Source organism: Chroicocephalus ridibundus, chromosome 2, assembly GCF_963924245.1.
Source record: "Chroicocephalus ridibundus chromosome 2, bChrRid1.1, whole genome shotgun sequence".
Classification (NCBI taxonomy): domain Eukaryota; kingdom Metazoa; phylum Chordata; class Aves; order Charadriiformes; family Laridae; genus Chroicocephalus; species Chroicocephalus ridibundus.
In genome coordinates, this window is record NC_086285.1 from 99,553,239 (window position 1) to 99,570,748 (window position 17,510).

The window sequence follows — 17,510 nt, forward strand, 5'->3', positions numbered from 1 at the left end:
GCTCAGGCATGAAGCTATCTTACTTCTGATTAGGAAAACCTGTGAAATGCTAACCCTTACTATTTGTAATTATACTCAACCTCCCCCCCCTCCTTGAAAAGTTCACTGAAGTTGCCAGTTGTTATTTTGCAAAAAGAGTAAATCTTGATTTACTTCTCATGGCTTCAGAGAATTCATATAGACATAGCCAGGGAAAGGTTCATTAATACTTCCCCCATCTCGTTACTTAAAGCCAGTAACACCACACGCAGTAATAGTAATGTATCACATCTTGACATACTCCTGAAGACAGAGCTCCCCATTACCTTGTGGATTTTTCTATGCTGGCAGCAACAGAATGAGTGTACCTCACAAAATCCAGGGGAATTATTTTCACAACACTCTTCTGAAGTACTGAGATACTATATTACAATGTCCATTTTACCATTACTACATGAATGGCTTAGTGAAATCAAAGCAAATGAAATGCAACTGGGCACGGGAGCCACATACTACCATTCTAGCAGTGATCTTACCTATGTTTTGAGTCATCTGCACATTTTTCTAGCAGCAACTTCACATTTTTCCAGACTTTTGACAAATACATTAAATGGTATTAAGAGAGTCCTTCTAGGTCCCCAGCTCAAAAATCAGCATTTTTCTCAACACATGAAGTGAATATTGACTAAGTGATGGCTTTTTGAGAACCATCAGTTAAAGAGTGTATTCATTTTCTAAACTTATTTGCAGTTGTGGGGGTTTTTTTTGAACAAATGAGAATGAGCTACTTTAAAAGGGCAAATTCATTCCAGGAGAAACAGTATTTTTTCAGCCAAGCTGTGACTGAATTTAAATAAGCGTGAAGCTGGCTTTGTCAGGGTGCGCTTTCTTTAAAACCATTAAACTTTTATTAAACATACTGATGTCAGTTAGTCCTTACTAACGGCACGCCACGTCAGCATTCTTAGGATCCTGCCAAGGGCGGTGTAAGCATCAGTGCTAGAAAAACCTATAAACACTCTTCTTTTTCCCTCCCTGAAAGCTTTTCTCCCGCTCCCTCAATTTTGTGAGATTAAATATTCTAAAATAAAGGTATTTTTTCAAGAGCAAGAAGCTATTCATGCTAATATACCTCATTCAGAATAAAGATCATGTAAGTACTTGTTTTCTAGACGTGGTACACACATTTGCCACCTAGGAGCAAAACATAATCAGCTCTTCTAGCATCACAAGAAGAAATGTGCGTTACTACCCTCTATAACATCTGTTTCCTAGCTTTGGAGTTGCCAATAATTTAAATTCCTACTGTTGTTGCCTTTTATTTTTATTGCAACTTGCCAAATAGCAAGGCCACGTAGAAAAGGTTTAATTTTTCACTATAGAGAAATGACTAACAAGGTTTTTGCACGATTGCTTGGACGTTACCTTGCTTTTGTTCACCACTATGGATTCCAACCTTTTAAAGTATTTTTCTTTTGAACCACATTTCCAGTTTTAAATAAAGAAGGTTACACATTTTAGAAAAATGCATTCTGTTTATAGTTAACATCATCCAGCTGGGAAAGAGAAATTTCATCCAAATACAAATTTGATTCCAAACTCTTCATGCTTTTATGGAGCTTAAACTGATTTCAAATTAACATGAAATATAAATCTTTAAAAGACAGCTCTCAAAAATCCCCTGAGCCAATTAAAAGTATTCTGCTTAACAGAAAAAAAAACAACCAACGAAAAAAAAAAACCAAAAACACTATACAAGGAAAAACTAACTTATTTTTTTACCTGCTCCCAATCTCCAGGATGTTGTTATGTATCATTTGAAGAAAAAAAGTAAACAGGCTGGAACTTGTCTCATTAAAAGTTAAGCTCTAGAAATGGGACAAAACAAAGCAAGATTTGTACTTTAGAAATGTACTGAAACTAAAAATACAGTATAAACTTAGAAGATAAGCAGAAACCTCTATAAAAAGCTAGACTGAAGTAGTTCAAACCCCTAAGGCAAGAAACAAAACACCTAACACCAAGATCTGAATATACACACTAAAAAGCTGCTCACATCCAACAAGTGAACAGTGCAGTTCTGGTTTTGTTTTGCTTTAGGAGAAAAGCAGTTTTGATTGGTGTTACATGGAAAAATAGTCAAATACAACATCCCAAACCACTTTTTAAAGTGCTGGTATACTATACTGGATTATTACAATGCATGTCACTCTTTTGGCCGCTTTCTATCCTGCAGGGCAATTTCTGTAACTGTCATGTTCTTTATAATTCCACAAGTATAGATACACTCACTGGCCAGTTCTGCTGCAAAACACATTCTTTGCCACATATTACCAACGATTCCATGAGTGACTGCCTGTCCATCCAATATTTATGAAGCTTTGTTTTAAAAACTGTGTAATAAAGAAATTATTTTAGAGCAGTTTAAATCCCTTCAATAATGACTTCATGAGAACTAAAGCAAAATGACTTCCTATTTGCAGAGATCAGATATCAGGCAAATGCCCTCAGCTTTGGATAGAGCCATGTGAGGTCATGGTTATTTGTATTGAAGAGCTAACATGATGTACCTGTGGCACCCACACCCAGGCTGCCATGATACTTTTCTCAGAATAAGTTTTTTTTAAAAAAGTAATGTCACACACACACACGAATTCTTTTCAGACGCAGAATATTTCAAAATAGAATGCTGCTGTTCACACAATATCTGGCATAGTTATCTAAACCAGAGTCCACTGGAAAAAAAAGAATAAAACAAAACCTACATACACATCATCATCATCATAGATGCAGCTAGTTTTCATTTTCATCCATGTACTCACTAGGCTCTCTGCACTTTGTAGGATCCTGGAATTGTGCACACTGTATATTCTACTCCTATGTCCATACATATACAAGATCATCTTACTTGTATGTTAGAAGCATAAATTACCCTATGTAAAAATTTTCCACTGGCAAGTTTAGAAAAAAAAAATAATTTAAAGAGAAAGTAGCCTGTGAGAAAATACCTGTCTGGTCAGCTGATGCTCAGGAATCTTGCAGGTTGTTATCATGGAATGGAACACCATGATGCTGAACAATAAAACGTATTAAGAAACTGACCAAGCACATAATCTACTTTTATGCCTTTCTCTGGCATGCTCCTTGCACAGAAGGAAGTCTTGAGAACAAACTCAATTAGTACAGTTCTCTGCAGGACAAGAACTAAAACAACAGAAGGATGCTTGCTTCTTGTAACAAAGCATCAGTTGGAGTAACTTTAAGATACATATCATTTTTAACCATACTTTAATTCACTGAAAGTGAGAAATCTCTTTAAACAAAAAATACAAAAGTTGATCTTATTTTGTGCTGCATTTTAACTCTTCTAAAGAAGAGTTCATTCTTATCAACCTTGGCAGGTGATAATTAAAATAAGCTTTTCTTTCTTTTTTCCAATTAATTTTTCTATTCTATGCAGTTTGTTATTCAAGATGCCACACCTATTTCCTTAGCTACTTAGCTTAGAATACATTTTACTCATTCTTACTTCTGTGTGTTTTGGAGATAGCAACTGTTGAAGCCCTTCTTTACTCAGACAGTTAAGTTCTCCCTTGAGAACTGCTGCAACAAACAATGGAGTTAGGAAAGGAAAAAGAAAACATTGGTTAAAGTGAAAGTTTGAGAGGATGATAAAATCTGGAAGAAGTCTAGAAGGATATTTTGTCAGATTTCTTGCCTGGTGCACTTCTTCCACTGAACACTGAGAGCCTGTTATCAAAGAAGAGATGACAAAAATCTTTCTATGGAAGCTGCTGGGTAACTAGAAGAGAGGTGGTGTCACCACATAATATGTACATTCAATCAAAAATCCCAGTCTTCCTCCAATTCTTCTGTAGCTTTCTTTTTCAGTTGAAAGGAAGTCTCCCAATACTTACCTGTTCAACTATTATTGCGTTTTGCAATGAAGTATTCTCCTGAAGCTGAGACACAAACTGCTTCATGTCTGGCATAAAATCCTTGAAAGTAGAAACCTACATATTGAGTGTAAAGAAATAAATGACAAAAGCAATAGAAAATTCAGTATCTGACTCTTTTATTCAGTGAAGGTCAAAGGGCCAGCCTTATTGCGTTATTTTAATCCAACAATTCAGCTGTTGTTAAAATGAAATAGCTCCCTCACATCTCTCTATTTCCATAACACATTTATCTTTATTCTTATTAACGCTGAATAAAAAGTGCAAAAATTAAGGAAGAAAAGGAAGCTTTGCTACCTCTGGAAAATATCCAACACTATTAAAAAAGGGTTTATGAAGTAATTACCTCATCCAAGTTGTGACTAAAAAAAGCTATAAACAAAAATATTCCTTGGATTGAAACGTATCTACAGCAGCAAATAGAAGAAATCAGCAAGTCATACATGTCTCCTATAGAACCTCCTGGCTTTTCCATTTGTGGTAATCATAATCATGGCATAGCGCCGTATGCAGTAGACAGTTCTTTTCTCGGGGTTTAAGATCCGTGAAATCACTTCCACAAGTTTATTATGAGGAATGGTATCATAAGCCCTGGAGACATCAGCCTGAAATAGAAGAAGTATCTTCCATTATGAATTCATCAGAATCGCTGTAAAGGAGCACTGTAAACTAATTGCTGTGGTAGTATGAAAAAAGGCTGAAAGATAAATCACATAGGAAATAAATTACTGCATTATTCAGTCCAAATTTGTGACAAAACAACAACTCTTTGCTTATCTGCAACACCTTTCATCACTCATCAATGAGTTTTCCCTTACAAGGGATAACCAAATCATCAGTTTTAGCACATTTCTTGTTATTAACAGAATATGATACCATATGCAACCTTAGATCTAACACCGAACATTCGATCATTTAACTAAAGTTTATTGCTGATATTTTTTATACGTTTTAAGTATTTTAAGAAATCTTCGTCTCCATATGATCATGGAGGTGGCATCTTAGGCTTTTGGAAAGCTGCAAAGCCAGAAGTTTTACCTTTTCTAAACCTCATACTGCAGTTTTACCTCTGCTTTTACTTGTCATAGTCGAAATTCAAAACCTTGTGAAGAAGCAACAATCTTAGGAGAACTACGTCAATGCCATGATTCTTTGGCTTGAAAGATAACGAGACAATCATGGAAAGTAACTTCAGGACAGGATGACAACTGACATATGAAAGCACAAGAGAGAAGCCCCACTACAATATATATAAAAGTGTGTCATTTACATATGTCTGTATAAATTGTCCCAATTCAAAGCGCTGAACTGATCTCAAAGGTTGCCTGCTACACATAACTGAAAAACAAGTGTTAAGAAGAAACTCCTTCAAATAGTGGGATACGACAAGCAGTCTTTTTTTTTTTCAAGTGGGAGAAGAAACTTGTTGGAGAGACACTAGCGTTCAAGTGTTCATTTTCTACAGAAACTAATGATACTGAGATAGAAAGAGACCTATTTTTAAAAACATACTGAATTTATCCAAATGCACGTAGCAAGTTTTTCCTGGTTCTCCTTTGGGAAGATGGTCCTAACAGCACATCTGAGCTTACTTTTTTTGTCCCATTTTTCTACCCAAGTAAATGTAACTGCAGAAATACAGTGCACGTGCAGAAGCAAGAGCTGCCACATGTCAGAAAGACGGACAGAAAAATATCAAAGTAAAGGAAGATCTACTGTAGGGACACCTCCCCTCAAGAAAATCAACCAACCCCACTCCCCAAAAAACAACCAGAGTCTGTGTTAAGTATGCACAAAAGTTTATTTTGAAAAAGAAATAATTATGCACTCAGATCACAGTTATTACAGCTATGGAAGTATCTGCAAGTTGACTTTGAAGAGTCAGTTTGAATATGTAATTAAAAAGACATACCTTTACGTAGTAGAAACGAGGAATTTCACCATCTGATTCAAGAACCTTTGTAACAAACTTCTTCCATGCCTTGTAGATATCATCTTTCCCAAACACTGAAGAGCCGATAAACCTGGTGTTTATAGTTCGTTCATAATTTAACACACTAAATAGATTTTTTAGTCGAGTGTTGTAGTGATGCATCTAAAAAGAGACCAAAGAGAATCACCTTAAAGTATGCTGAAATACATTAAATTCTGTGCAATATACAATTTCACATTTAGATGAACGATGAGAATAATTTTGTATGTTTACTATATTATTTTGGTCAACCGCAGTTTTCAGAAACCCTGAATATAGCTGCAGTAACTACTTTGAAATGACAAAAGAGCCTCAGAGATCTTTTTTCTTTTTCTTTTTTTTTTCAAACATCTAAATCCTATAGAAAATGTGTTTTTTCTGTACCTGACTCTTGGAAATCAAGGTGTAATAGTTAAGGAGATAAACAGATGGACTCCAGCAAATAAAACAGCCACCAATTAGAAGGTAACTTCTTAAATATCATTAATTCTCTCTGGTGGAGACTATCACCACAACAAGAGCAGCAAAAAGAACACGTGCCCCAAGACTTTAGGCTAAGTCCAGCTGCACCATCAGTTCAGCCTCTGGAGGTACTTTATGCTAGTACATTAGCAAAGATTTAACTCTCAGCTATGGGAACAGTAATTGCCAGAGTGGCAGTGAAGTCGTGCAGGTTGACTAGGTCTGTAAACACCTTAACGAAAAAAAAACAATATTGACAGACATGTCAACAAAGGAATGTTGAAAGGGTAAGCCATACTACTGAAAAAAATAAACAAACCGCACACATAGCACACTTAGAAAGCAGTTTAGAATTTCAGATAAGTCCTCCAAAATGTATACAAAGAACATAAAAGGTTTCTTACTGTCAATGGTAGTATTGTGATCATAATATCTACACTGAAACTACTAATTATGGAAGTATTCCAATTCATCTGAAAACATTTATTTTTGCACTGAAAAAAACCAATTAGTTTTAGTGAAAAGCCGGCAAAACTAAAGCACGCCAAAAGTGTTTAGTGTACTACTGCCACTGCTTCCAAAACAACTTGGTCCAACCTCACTGTGTACATAAAGTAATTATGTTCGCTCATTGTCTGATCCTGCAAAATGTTTTTGGACAGTTTATAAAACAAAGATTTATGAAAATTTAGACACTTTCCTGAATTATTGCAGTGGTATCTTTTCTGCTATAGCCCAAGTTCCTAAGAAAAACAGTCAAAAGGGTAGAGATGTAGCTCAAAGGTAAATAGAAGCAGCCAGATCAAAGTAAACATCAGTAGAAGAGTTCCTTCTTTCCTTCTTAATGAGCCTATCCCAGGATGGCTGCTTTTTCACAAAAAACACACCTTCACCTTTTCACAAAGTTGATAGCCATATGGGTGTTTGCAAGTGAGTCAGTAAAAGAAAATTGAGACTGGTTGCAAACCCAGTCTGAACTAAACCCGAGAGACCTGGAGTTGCAGTATTCACAGTAGCTCCTCATTTTCACTTTAGAAGGAATTCCCTCAAGCCTCTTAATTCCCCAGTATAGGTCCAATGCACAGAGTTGTTAATATTTTTGCAAAACTTAATGATCTGCTGGAATGCGGTGAAAGACTATAAACTCTCAGACAAATCAGCTCTTTTAGAACCCTGCTGCCTACCAGTGCTTTGAGCTTCCCATTAAAAATAAAAAAAATATTGGTTTGAATGAAAAAGGAAGAAGGATGTAAAGCAAATACGTAAAACCTTTGAAACAAAACAAAATCTACAGTGATTTGAGGACAAATTCACAGAACTGAACTCATTCCACCATGTATTTTGCAGCAAAGTTTGGGAGTTGCCCAAAAATCAGAAGTTGGTTTGCTGGATATTTGGGAGACCATCTCTGGCAATTCATCTGGACATATTCCAGTGTTGAGCTACAGAAACTGGCCAAGACTACCCCTACAATTCCAGTCTGGCTTCCAAATTCCAAAACCTGGAATATTGTCAGGAAGACAGAACTAGAAGATCGTCTTCCTTCTACAATTTAAATGCTAGGAGGAAAGTGGAGAGCAGAGACAATGTGGATATGGTACAGGATGAAACTGGAACAGAGTGCAAGACAAAATGCCATGACAGAAGCAAAATGAGTAGCCGTGCAAGTTTAGGAAAAAAGGAACAAAAAAAAAAGAAAAAAAAAAGACATCACTTCCATTAGGTTGGAATTAATGAATAAGATGATTGGTTTACACTAGACACTTCTCTCTGTTTCAGCCTACTATCTGAGAGAAGAGGTAACACTACCACCACCTTCTCTTTCATGGATTTAGGAAAATCCTTAGCTATGCGTTGTGACTAGTTTAGACAGATGAGGTCTGTCTAACAGCTGAAGACCTTAGTGTCCTCAGTTATTTGTCTGCACGCTCCAACAGCAGTCTATTGCTTGGACTCTTCAGCAGATCTAGATATTCCCCCTCGGCTCCAGAGCAGCCAGGTTAGCTCAAAACACCTGATGAGCTGCCATGGTTGACTTTGAACCTTCATCTTCTTCAGTATATTCGTGTCATCCTTTATGCCAGATCTGTTACAGGAGCAATAGCACTGCAGCTATTTCCAAATTAAGTGTGCGCATACTCTCCAATCTGACAGTCTGATTGTCACGCAAAGACTATAAATAAAGAACACTTCAGAACAGCTTTTAGCAGATGCCTTGTAAATCTGGTCTGGGATCACGTATTGAACAGTAAATACTAAGCCACTAACCTCTCACCCATTTGGAGAACACTTAATCTTGTGCACTAAACAGGACTCAGCCTGAAGGAAAAACAATTAACGCGGTCATGCAAGACAGTGAAACTGGGTTCCCACTATGTCTTGTGGTTAACTAGCCTGTTGAATAGATTATTCTGTGCACCGTATGTTCTGTCTCTGTTCCCACGCTGCTGCAATTCCCAGCTTCCTTTCTATCTCCCTACTACGCTTGATTCAGCTTCCTCACCCTTCTTAGACCTTCTGTAACACACCTAGTTCACCACTTTTCGGCTCCCTGGGTTGACCTGGCACAACAGGCAAGTAGCTGAATAACGTACAAAATCAGCATTCAGGTAAATCACAATAGGCCAGCCTCATCCGTCCCTCACCCTCTGGTGTGCCAAACAAATACAACATGTTAATTCAGAATACTCAATATCTGACATTTCTGTCCTTCTGCTCCCATAGATGGCCAAATGCCTACCACAACCAGACACAGCAAGCCTGAGGGAAAGGGATGGAAAGAAAAGAGAAAGAAAACATGATTACCTGACAGACCATGCCATTCTGTTAGAATATGATTCTGGAACTGGAAGCTAATGGTAATTAAGCACTGGGAAGGAAGAAGCTACGTTGCAACAGGCAGAACCATTCAGTCATTCTGATTTGAATGTTCCAGTTCACCATGTTAAAACTATTTTTTTTATAACAGAAAACCTCACTCGCTTTATTAGCTGCCTACATGAAACACACACAAAACAATAAAGAAAATAAAAACCTTCTTTTCTCTGCTTTCCCTGCTGAATGCTCGTGCTTCAACAACACCGCTCACTTTTACTATGGGTCTTAACCCATTTGCTTTGGGAATGAACCGGAGCTTTGATGCCATTGGAACATATTTTTTTTGACGGACAGCTTCAATCTCCTCTGAAGATAAAGCACGTAGATGTACTTTGGCAAAATGGTTTCTAAAATACAAATACACATTTCATGTAAGCAATAGGAAAGGCAGTAAGTTAAAACTTTTAATCTCTTTATGATAACTGAAGCCAAATATTTTTCTAAGAAGATAATTACAAATATTAAACTCTGCAGCAAGTGTCACGGAAATCTGAATTTCAGAACAATTTCACGGTATCTTAATGACAATGTAATAAAATAATAAGAGAGTACACATTTCTGCTTGATGCAAATTAAGATAATTAAAAAAAAAATCTTAGTTAACATAAAGGAAAATTTAAGCACAGGTTAGCCAAGTACATTTGAACATTACGAAGTAGTTTTTATGCAAAACAACAGGTGGTTGGGTATTTCTCACGGTTTCAGAAGCTTGAAAGACATTAAGAAAGTTGAGTAGAACCTTCTGAAAGCTATGTTAAGAAAGATCCAGGGAAGGACTTACTGTAATGGGCTGTTCTACTCCCAACATTTAGGGGACCTACTACTTATTAAAAATTATAGTGAACTGCGATAATTACGATACCTATACAACATAAGGGTATTTAGATATCCAGTAACACAATTCAAAAGAACGGATCTGATGAGCAGGTGTTAGCTAAAATGAACAGCAGAAAATAATGAAGAATGGAAGGCTCTCAAGTCACAAGTTCTGAGCTCCGTATGTTCATATTACTGAGAAATGTGCTTCCCTCTCAGACACCCCTCAGAGAAGATAGTGCCTGGAGAGCCTCAAAATAGCTGAGGCAGCCCTAAACAGCTGTCTCACAGTATCTCCAAAGCCCAACTTCTCTCCTCCCATGTGAAGTAAGCTGCTTGCCACCTGTATGAATGCGTAAACTGTATTAGTAGAAGACCTCACATTACATTGCACGCTCAAAAAAGCAGTGCTGAAAGCCCTAGACTTTTGAGCGAAGCTCATGTGCAGCTGCTGGAATCAGATCAAAAGTCCATATAGCTGCCTATCCTGTAGCCAACAGCAAACACCCTGTCCTGACAGCATGCCCTTGGGAAGCATGCAGCAGTACCTCCTTGGGATGCTTCCCCAGCTTCCAGTGATCTGCAGTTCAGGGACTTCCTGAGGCAAAGGTGAGAAGGGGCCTCCTGCACGGTGGGGAAATATGTGGGGAGGAAATCAGAAGAAATGGGATCATCCCCGATCAGGGTCTTTTGAGTTCAGAGCACCTTGTCCTTACACACTGGGGTTTTCCAGGAAACTTGGAATAGGGACAAATGGGCTAAAACCAAAAATATTTGTTTTCTTTTAGTCACACATCCCACTAAAAACAGCATTGTATCTGATATGTAGAAGTTAGTACTTGATGATACTTTATGCCAAAAAGTAGCCTTTGAAGTACACCAAAACTACAAAAAACACTAATTGCAACACTAAGTCTGTTAGTTTGAAGACAAGACAAACAGAATATGCGGGACTGAAAATTATATTCAACTACTACTATTTAAATTGCATATTCTGTGCTACAACTGCAAACAGGATTGAGGCCCCATGAGGCCCCATTAAGTGCAAACACATATTCAGAAGAGCTGCACTGGAGATACCAATGTTAAAATGAGGGAGCGATGGGGCAGGAGGGGAAAAAAAAAAAAATCACACATACAACACTGCAGATCAACAGACCACTGTGAATGCAAAAGGTTCACCATATAATACAACTATTAAAACACAAGGCATCAAGTATGCTCATTTTGCACAGTTCTAAAGCTCTCAGACACCAACAATGTATAATGAAAATCCAAAAGACGTCGACCATGGAGATGTGTGCACAATACTGTTCATTAAAATCACTACATCTTTCCTATTTTCTCACTTAATTGCTTAAAATTTGATCTTAAACAATGCCATAACTTAAATACATGGATGTATTTTTTAAGACCAAAAAAGAAGCCAGGAATTCCACAGCCGCACTAAAAAGAAGATATGCAGCTTTTAAATCCCTCAACCTTCAAAAAAAATTAAAAAAAAGCCCAAACCACAAAATTACTGTCTGAATAGAGTATTACAGCATTTCAGCAGAGATATTTTGTTGTTGTCGTTTTTTTTAAATTAAAGCAGTAAAAGCAGATTATTTTTAAAATTAACTTTCCTAGGGTTACTTTGGGATTCTGTCACCATGCTTCACTCATTTTTAAAAGGTATAAAAAAATGACTTACAAAACCAAAAACCTCTTCATAATCGATTTTGTTATTGCAAAGGTTTCTCTTCTCCTACCACAGTACTCTAAATTTGCATCAGTTTTCTCACATAAAATATTTCTGAATTTATAAGTTGCGCATACTACAACCACAGGCTGAATTTTCTTTTGGGAAATTAATCAAATAAAAGGAGGATAAATGGTCAAAAATTAAAGCAGATTGATATCTTTACACTACAAAACATGAGATTTCCACACATTCCATTAATGTTCGATTAGTTTTCTAATGTTACCTAATTCCAATGTTCTGTAACTTGCCCCAAATAAACTTTCGGTAGTAGAAAAGCATGTTTTTCTGGAACATGGTCTCGGTGATATAGAAAAATGATCTGAGCAACTCAACAACATAGGTATCCATCAGCCAGTACAGGAATTTAGCCAAAAGTTCTTCACGGAAACAATGTTCATAGGCAGGAACAAAGTGATCACCTTCAATAAACAATTCAAAGGTAGTTATAGTAAATATCAACTATTTGTATCAGTAAAGAAACAACATACAAACAAAAAACCCACACAAAACACTCTTTGCTTAGCTTGAGGTTAATGAAAAGAAAAAAAGCACAATTGCATGGATGTCACTCCAAATTTTCACTGGCATTACATAACGTGACCCAAGCTTAAAGTAGAAACACAGAAACTAATTTGCAATGACAAACTGACAGATAGGATACGAATACATGCTATTAGTAGCCTAAAGGCTTACTTTATTCCCCCAGCACCGATTGTGCAAGATCTTTAATGCACAAAGGCAAGACTATTGTGAAGGGAAAGGTAAAATGGAAGTAAGTGTACTACAACATAAAACTTGTTTTAAAAAACGAGCAAAAAATGAAAATACTTAGGTATACTGTAAAAATAACAGAATTTAACTGGGCTCGCTGGGTTGATGAGAATGATATTCAGATTTCCCAATAACATGAAAATTAATTTCAGGGTTAGGCTTTATTTCAGACAGCCTATATAAAAGTCATTGCTGCAGTAAAAAAAAAAAAAAAGAAAAAAGAAAAAAAAAAAACAAAACACCCTAAATCCATCAGCACTTGCAACATTTAGATGACATAAAAGTCACGAACCCAGAATATTCCCAGCTACTGTCAAATTTTAGGCCACATAGATTTGTAGTGATGTCTAAATATTGGTAGGCAAGTAGGGAATAAAAAACCCTGTGCTACAATACTGTATTTTTGACAACTTCCAATAATACTCTAATTAAGAGTAGAATTTAGCAAAATACAACAGGATAATTTGAAGAAATTATACAGACATATTAGTTTAGTTGAATAGCACAAATCATGATTATGGCACAGATGTGTTAAAAGCAGCTTAATTTTGACACAACAGAGCTGAGGCTTAACACTGAAACTTATAAAATGGAAGTATGTTTCCAGTTCTCTACCCTGTTTGATTTTTGTGCGCTTCAGGGCGGAGACATTTCCATGTATTTACAGCACCTATGAGAAGACTACCATAAAGAGATAAAACAGTGTTCACTTCAACAGAAGCCAGGTAACATCAATGAAAAAAAAAATCCAATGATTGTTAGAAAATGCTCTATCTGAAGAGTTGCAACATGCAGCTGTGATACACAAATTACATCAGAATGTTGTTAAGTAGCTGTCCTAGAACTAGTTCATTTGTTTTCTAAGTTCTCACAATAGATGTAAATGATGACTACAATTCAGGGAACTGACAAGAAACCACTACTACTACTTTGGAGGAAAAAACCACCCACCTTCAGTGCAGTAAAGCAATTAAATATGTGTTTAAACTTCAAGCACAAGGGAGTAGTTTCATGAAAATTAAAAACAAGCCTATATGTTCCTTTTCCCTGTATAAGGCCAGAGAATAAGACTATTACATTTTTTTTAAGATAAGATGTTACAAATGACAATGAAACAAATGTGTATTTTACAATAATTTTTTTTTTTAATATTGAACTCCTCAGCATTTTGAAAACCACGTTTTGAGCTACAGTTTCTGAATAAAGAATCAATATATTTGTCAGAATTAACAGTTTTTTGTGGAAGTGTAACCTTCCCTATTTTAGGCATCATCTCTCAACCATCAGATTTTTTATTTTCCTCTTACAAAGAACCTGTAGCAATTGCAAAACCTTATCATGCCTTTTACAAAGGACTAGCATTTTCAGCTCACGTTACTGTAGGATCCAAGCACATCACGAGGTAAGAACAAATACTGCAAACATACCAGTTAAGAAGTGCAATCCACATTGTGTAGATGGAGAAGGGAAGCACAGAAAAATGACATGCATTAGATCCTACAGCAATCAACCAAAGAACCACAGCTTCAGCCTAGGCTTAAGCCCTAGGAAGAAAGATTTCTTCAAGGAAGCAAGATTTACCCTTCATCAACTGAAAGGACTAAACAGAAGGGATCTGTAGAGAATTTTGAGCAATCAGCTGATGCCCTCATGACAGCTTTCAGCCAGGGACCACTCAGTCTGGTGAACTCTGCACCAACAACTACCCAACCTGAAGCAGTGCTCAGTAAGGGTCTCTTGTTCCTAGAAAAGAGCTCTAGACGTATGGCAGGACAAGCCCCGTATTGCATGGGTCCCATACTCACATCTTTCGTGCAGGGTTGATGTGAGGAGGGGGGAAACACGCTGTGGGATGGTTCACTCCCATAGCAGAGGAACACATGCCACTACAAGTGTCTTGGTTTGCCTTTAGTTCTTTCTGAAGGTTTACGGTAACCAACAGGCAGACTACGTTTGTTCCTTACGTGCTTAGGTCACGCTTCAATGAATTTTCAGAGTTACTGCAATTTGCAGGGTAGGGGTGGAAGGGAAGGTTTTGTTGAAAGGCCCAAGTTCTGAATTCATGTTTATGAAAATGTCATCCTATTAAACACAAAAGGCGTGAATGAAAACTTAACTTTTGGAAGGAAGATGGGCTAAGTGTTCTCCCACCATCAATTACAAACACCACTAGGTTTGCTCTCTCAGCTACCCAAAGAACCCAACAACTCTGATTCAGTACTCTCCCCTTCCCACCTTAAGCGTGAACACCATCATCTGACACCCCCACCACTTAGTTCTTTAATATAAGAAGTACCTTTGACTAGACGAAGCCACATGCAGTCATTCACTCTCATCTTCCACATCAACTCCTGCAACGAAAGCTTAGCAAACTTCCCCATGGAAATGAATGCTTTCACGTTTTTTAAGAACCGGCACTTGTTATGGTTTGAACCCCAAAGCTCAGCGGGGATGACCCGCTCCAGGCACTCCCTCACAAAGGTGTACACCTGCCAGTGGCTGCTGTGCTGCTTGAGGAGCTCCCGGAGGGCTGCATCCCACACCTCTCCCGGGTTTTGCTCCTCACTCTGTGACTCCCCAGGCACAGGTTTTGCAAGAGGAGTACATAACATGGCTGGCACATCAGTGTGACCAGATTCACATCTGACACTTGTCACAAACTTGGCAGGCTCTTTCCCAAACTGTTCTGCTTGCTCGTGAACCTCTGCTTCCCCAGGCAAGGCCGCCTGACAAGGCAGCTCGGTTTTTCTCATGCTGCTTTCAGATATCCAAACAGGGCAATTTTTTTTCAAGAGAACTAAGTAAGGGCACTTCCCATGGTTCTTTAACAGTTTCTGAAATGTGTGTCTCATTTGCCAGTAGCGTTTGGGCAACCTCTTCTTTCTCCAGTTGTGATGTGGCAGACTTTGGTTGTGCTTTTGCTCCAAGAGATTTTGGCTTAAGAATATAGTTTCTATAAGCTGTCTTCCACCTGCCTGACAGCCCTGCAAGCGATTCAATAGAAACGATTTAGGAAAACATTCTTGGAAACTCCTGTGAGAATACAGAAGAAACTTCCTGTCAATGTATACTGCAGAACGCGAGAACGTATTTGGCAACTTCTTTGCCAAATGAGCTAGGGGACTTTCCCGCCTTCTGCAAATTGAAGAGACACCCTCCATGGGTTTGATTTGTACAGAATCCAACTCAGATTTGTACATATGCATCTCTACTACCTTCCTATGGGATTCTGCTTGTCTTTCAATGCTGGACTTTAAAGGTCTGTTACTCTGAACTCCTCGTGGAAAAGAGCTTTCACCTGCCACAAATTTCTTCCCATCATGAGATGTGTGAACTAAAGAAGGACCAGACATATCACTGTTACTTCTTTGAGAAATGTGCTTTTTTTTAATGAGACTTACAGCATGTGATGCTACATACCCAGTTCCATATCTCTTGGAACTACTTTGGTTTACATCGGGAGTCAGATTATAAGCCTTTTCCTCTCTCATTTTCTCCTCTACTTTTGCTCTCTTAGCTGGAATTTCAGGTTGTTCCCTATCAATCTTCCTTTTTAAAGACGGTACTGTAGCCGAAAAATATAAACTGGAGCCACTCTGTTTTTCCAGATGTTTGCTAACCATTCTTATCTGTTTTCTTGCTTTACAAACAGCTTTTGCAGAATACTGGTAACTGGACACTAAGCTTTGTATCTTGCTATTTTTTTTATTTCCCATGCTGGAGACATTAGCTTCAAGTCTTTGTCTGCATTTCCACCACTGCAACTTTGAAAGATACTGTCTATGAAACATAAGTCTTTTTTGCATATAGTCAAGCAAGCTACTACGTTTATGCTTTGAAAACCTTTGTTTAACAAACACTGAGGATGAGTCCACATTATGTGAAATGAGTTCATAAACTGGTTGCCCACAAACTTGGTAACAATTACTAGGGGGAACCAGCATGAAGATTGCACAGTGTTCCAGCAAATACATCATGACATCATCCCCTATTCTGCTCAGCAGTGTTTCCCAGAGGCCACTGATACGAATGGTTTCTGTTGCAGTATTGGGTAGGTAGCTGTATATATTTGAAGACGGCATGATTTGGAAATGAGAACTGTTTTCATCCAGTAATGAATATCCATATGCGAGGACGTTCTTCTTCCTTTTTTCACACAGTCTCTGAACAACTCTTGTGATGACTTCACTCTGACTAGATAACTGAAGAAAGAAAGAAAAAAGAAAATGAGCTTTTATCACCGACTCTTCCATAAACCACAACATACGCTTTAAATAAACAGACACGCAAGACACACAATCCTAGACATCACCTTCAGATGAAAACCTTTCAAAGAAATATTAATGATTTACAAGCGCTACACCCATACACCCAAAAAGTAAGATTTCCAAGCGTGCTACAAGATGTTTACATGCAGCAATACGGGCCTACGGCTTTAAGGAAGTCTTTTTAACGTCTGCCCCTTTGATCCTGGTTTTCATGCCCAGGGAACACCCTACGCTACTCCCCAAGGCTCCCTCAGCAACCAGGACTCCAAGGCCTTCAGGTCACCCTGCCCGTGCTCACGCAGGCTCTGACCTCCAGGGTACGAACACTGATTTTTCTTGAGGCCTCCATTTCCTTTTACGTACAGAAAAGTTCCAACTAAACCGCTCGGTTCACGATTCTAAAACCCGCTCAACGAGCTTGCGGAGTTTGTTTCCTACCGTCGCACGGCTCTGCTTGTGCACCCCGTAACTGGGGGAGCGAAGCGGCCTTTGCCTCTCCGAAAAAAAGTTTCTTCTGCTTAAACACCGACCCAACCCGACCCGCCAGCAGCTCTCCCCCCGCCCCCTTCTCTATCCTCTCAGAGCATGGGGGAAAAGCGGCGGTTTTCGTTTCCAGTCGCTCCCCGGCCACATGTGGTCCGTTCACTCCTACCCCCATGGGGCAA

The 17,510-nt window shown here is 38.1% G+C and overlaps 1 protein-coding gene across 1 annotated transcript in view; it reads right to left on the reverse strand.

The window, feature by feature from the left end:
- TERT (telomerase reverse transcriptase) overlaps positions 1-17,510 on the reverse strand; it is a 32,910-nt gene that overhangs the window by 14,564 nt on the left and 836 nt on the right. The window contains exons 2-8 of the mRNA XM_063326308.1: positions 14,874-16,779; positions 12,030-12,225; positions 9,404-9,593; positions 5,848-6,030; positions 4,379-4,540; positions 3,897-3,992; positions 1,762-1,847 (exon numbers count right to left, since the gene is read on the reverse strand). Of these exons, the coding sequence (XP_063182378.1) occupies positions 1,762-1,847; positions 3,897-3,992; positions 4,379-4,540; positions 5,848-6,030; positions 9,404-9,593; positions 12,030-12,225; positions 14,874-16,779 (2,819 nt within the window). The remainder of the gene's footprint in view (positions 1-1,761; positions 1,848-3,896; positions 3,993-4,378; positions 4,541-5,847; positions 6,031-9,403; positions 9,594-12,029; positions 12,226-14,873; positions 16,780-17,510) is intronic.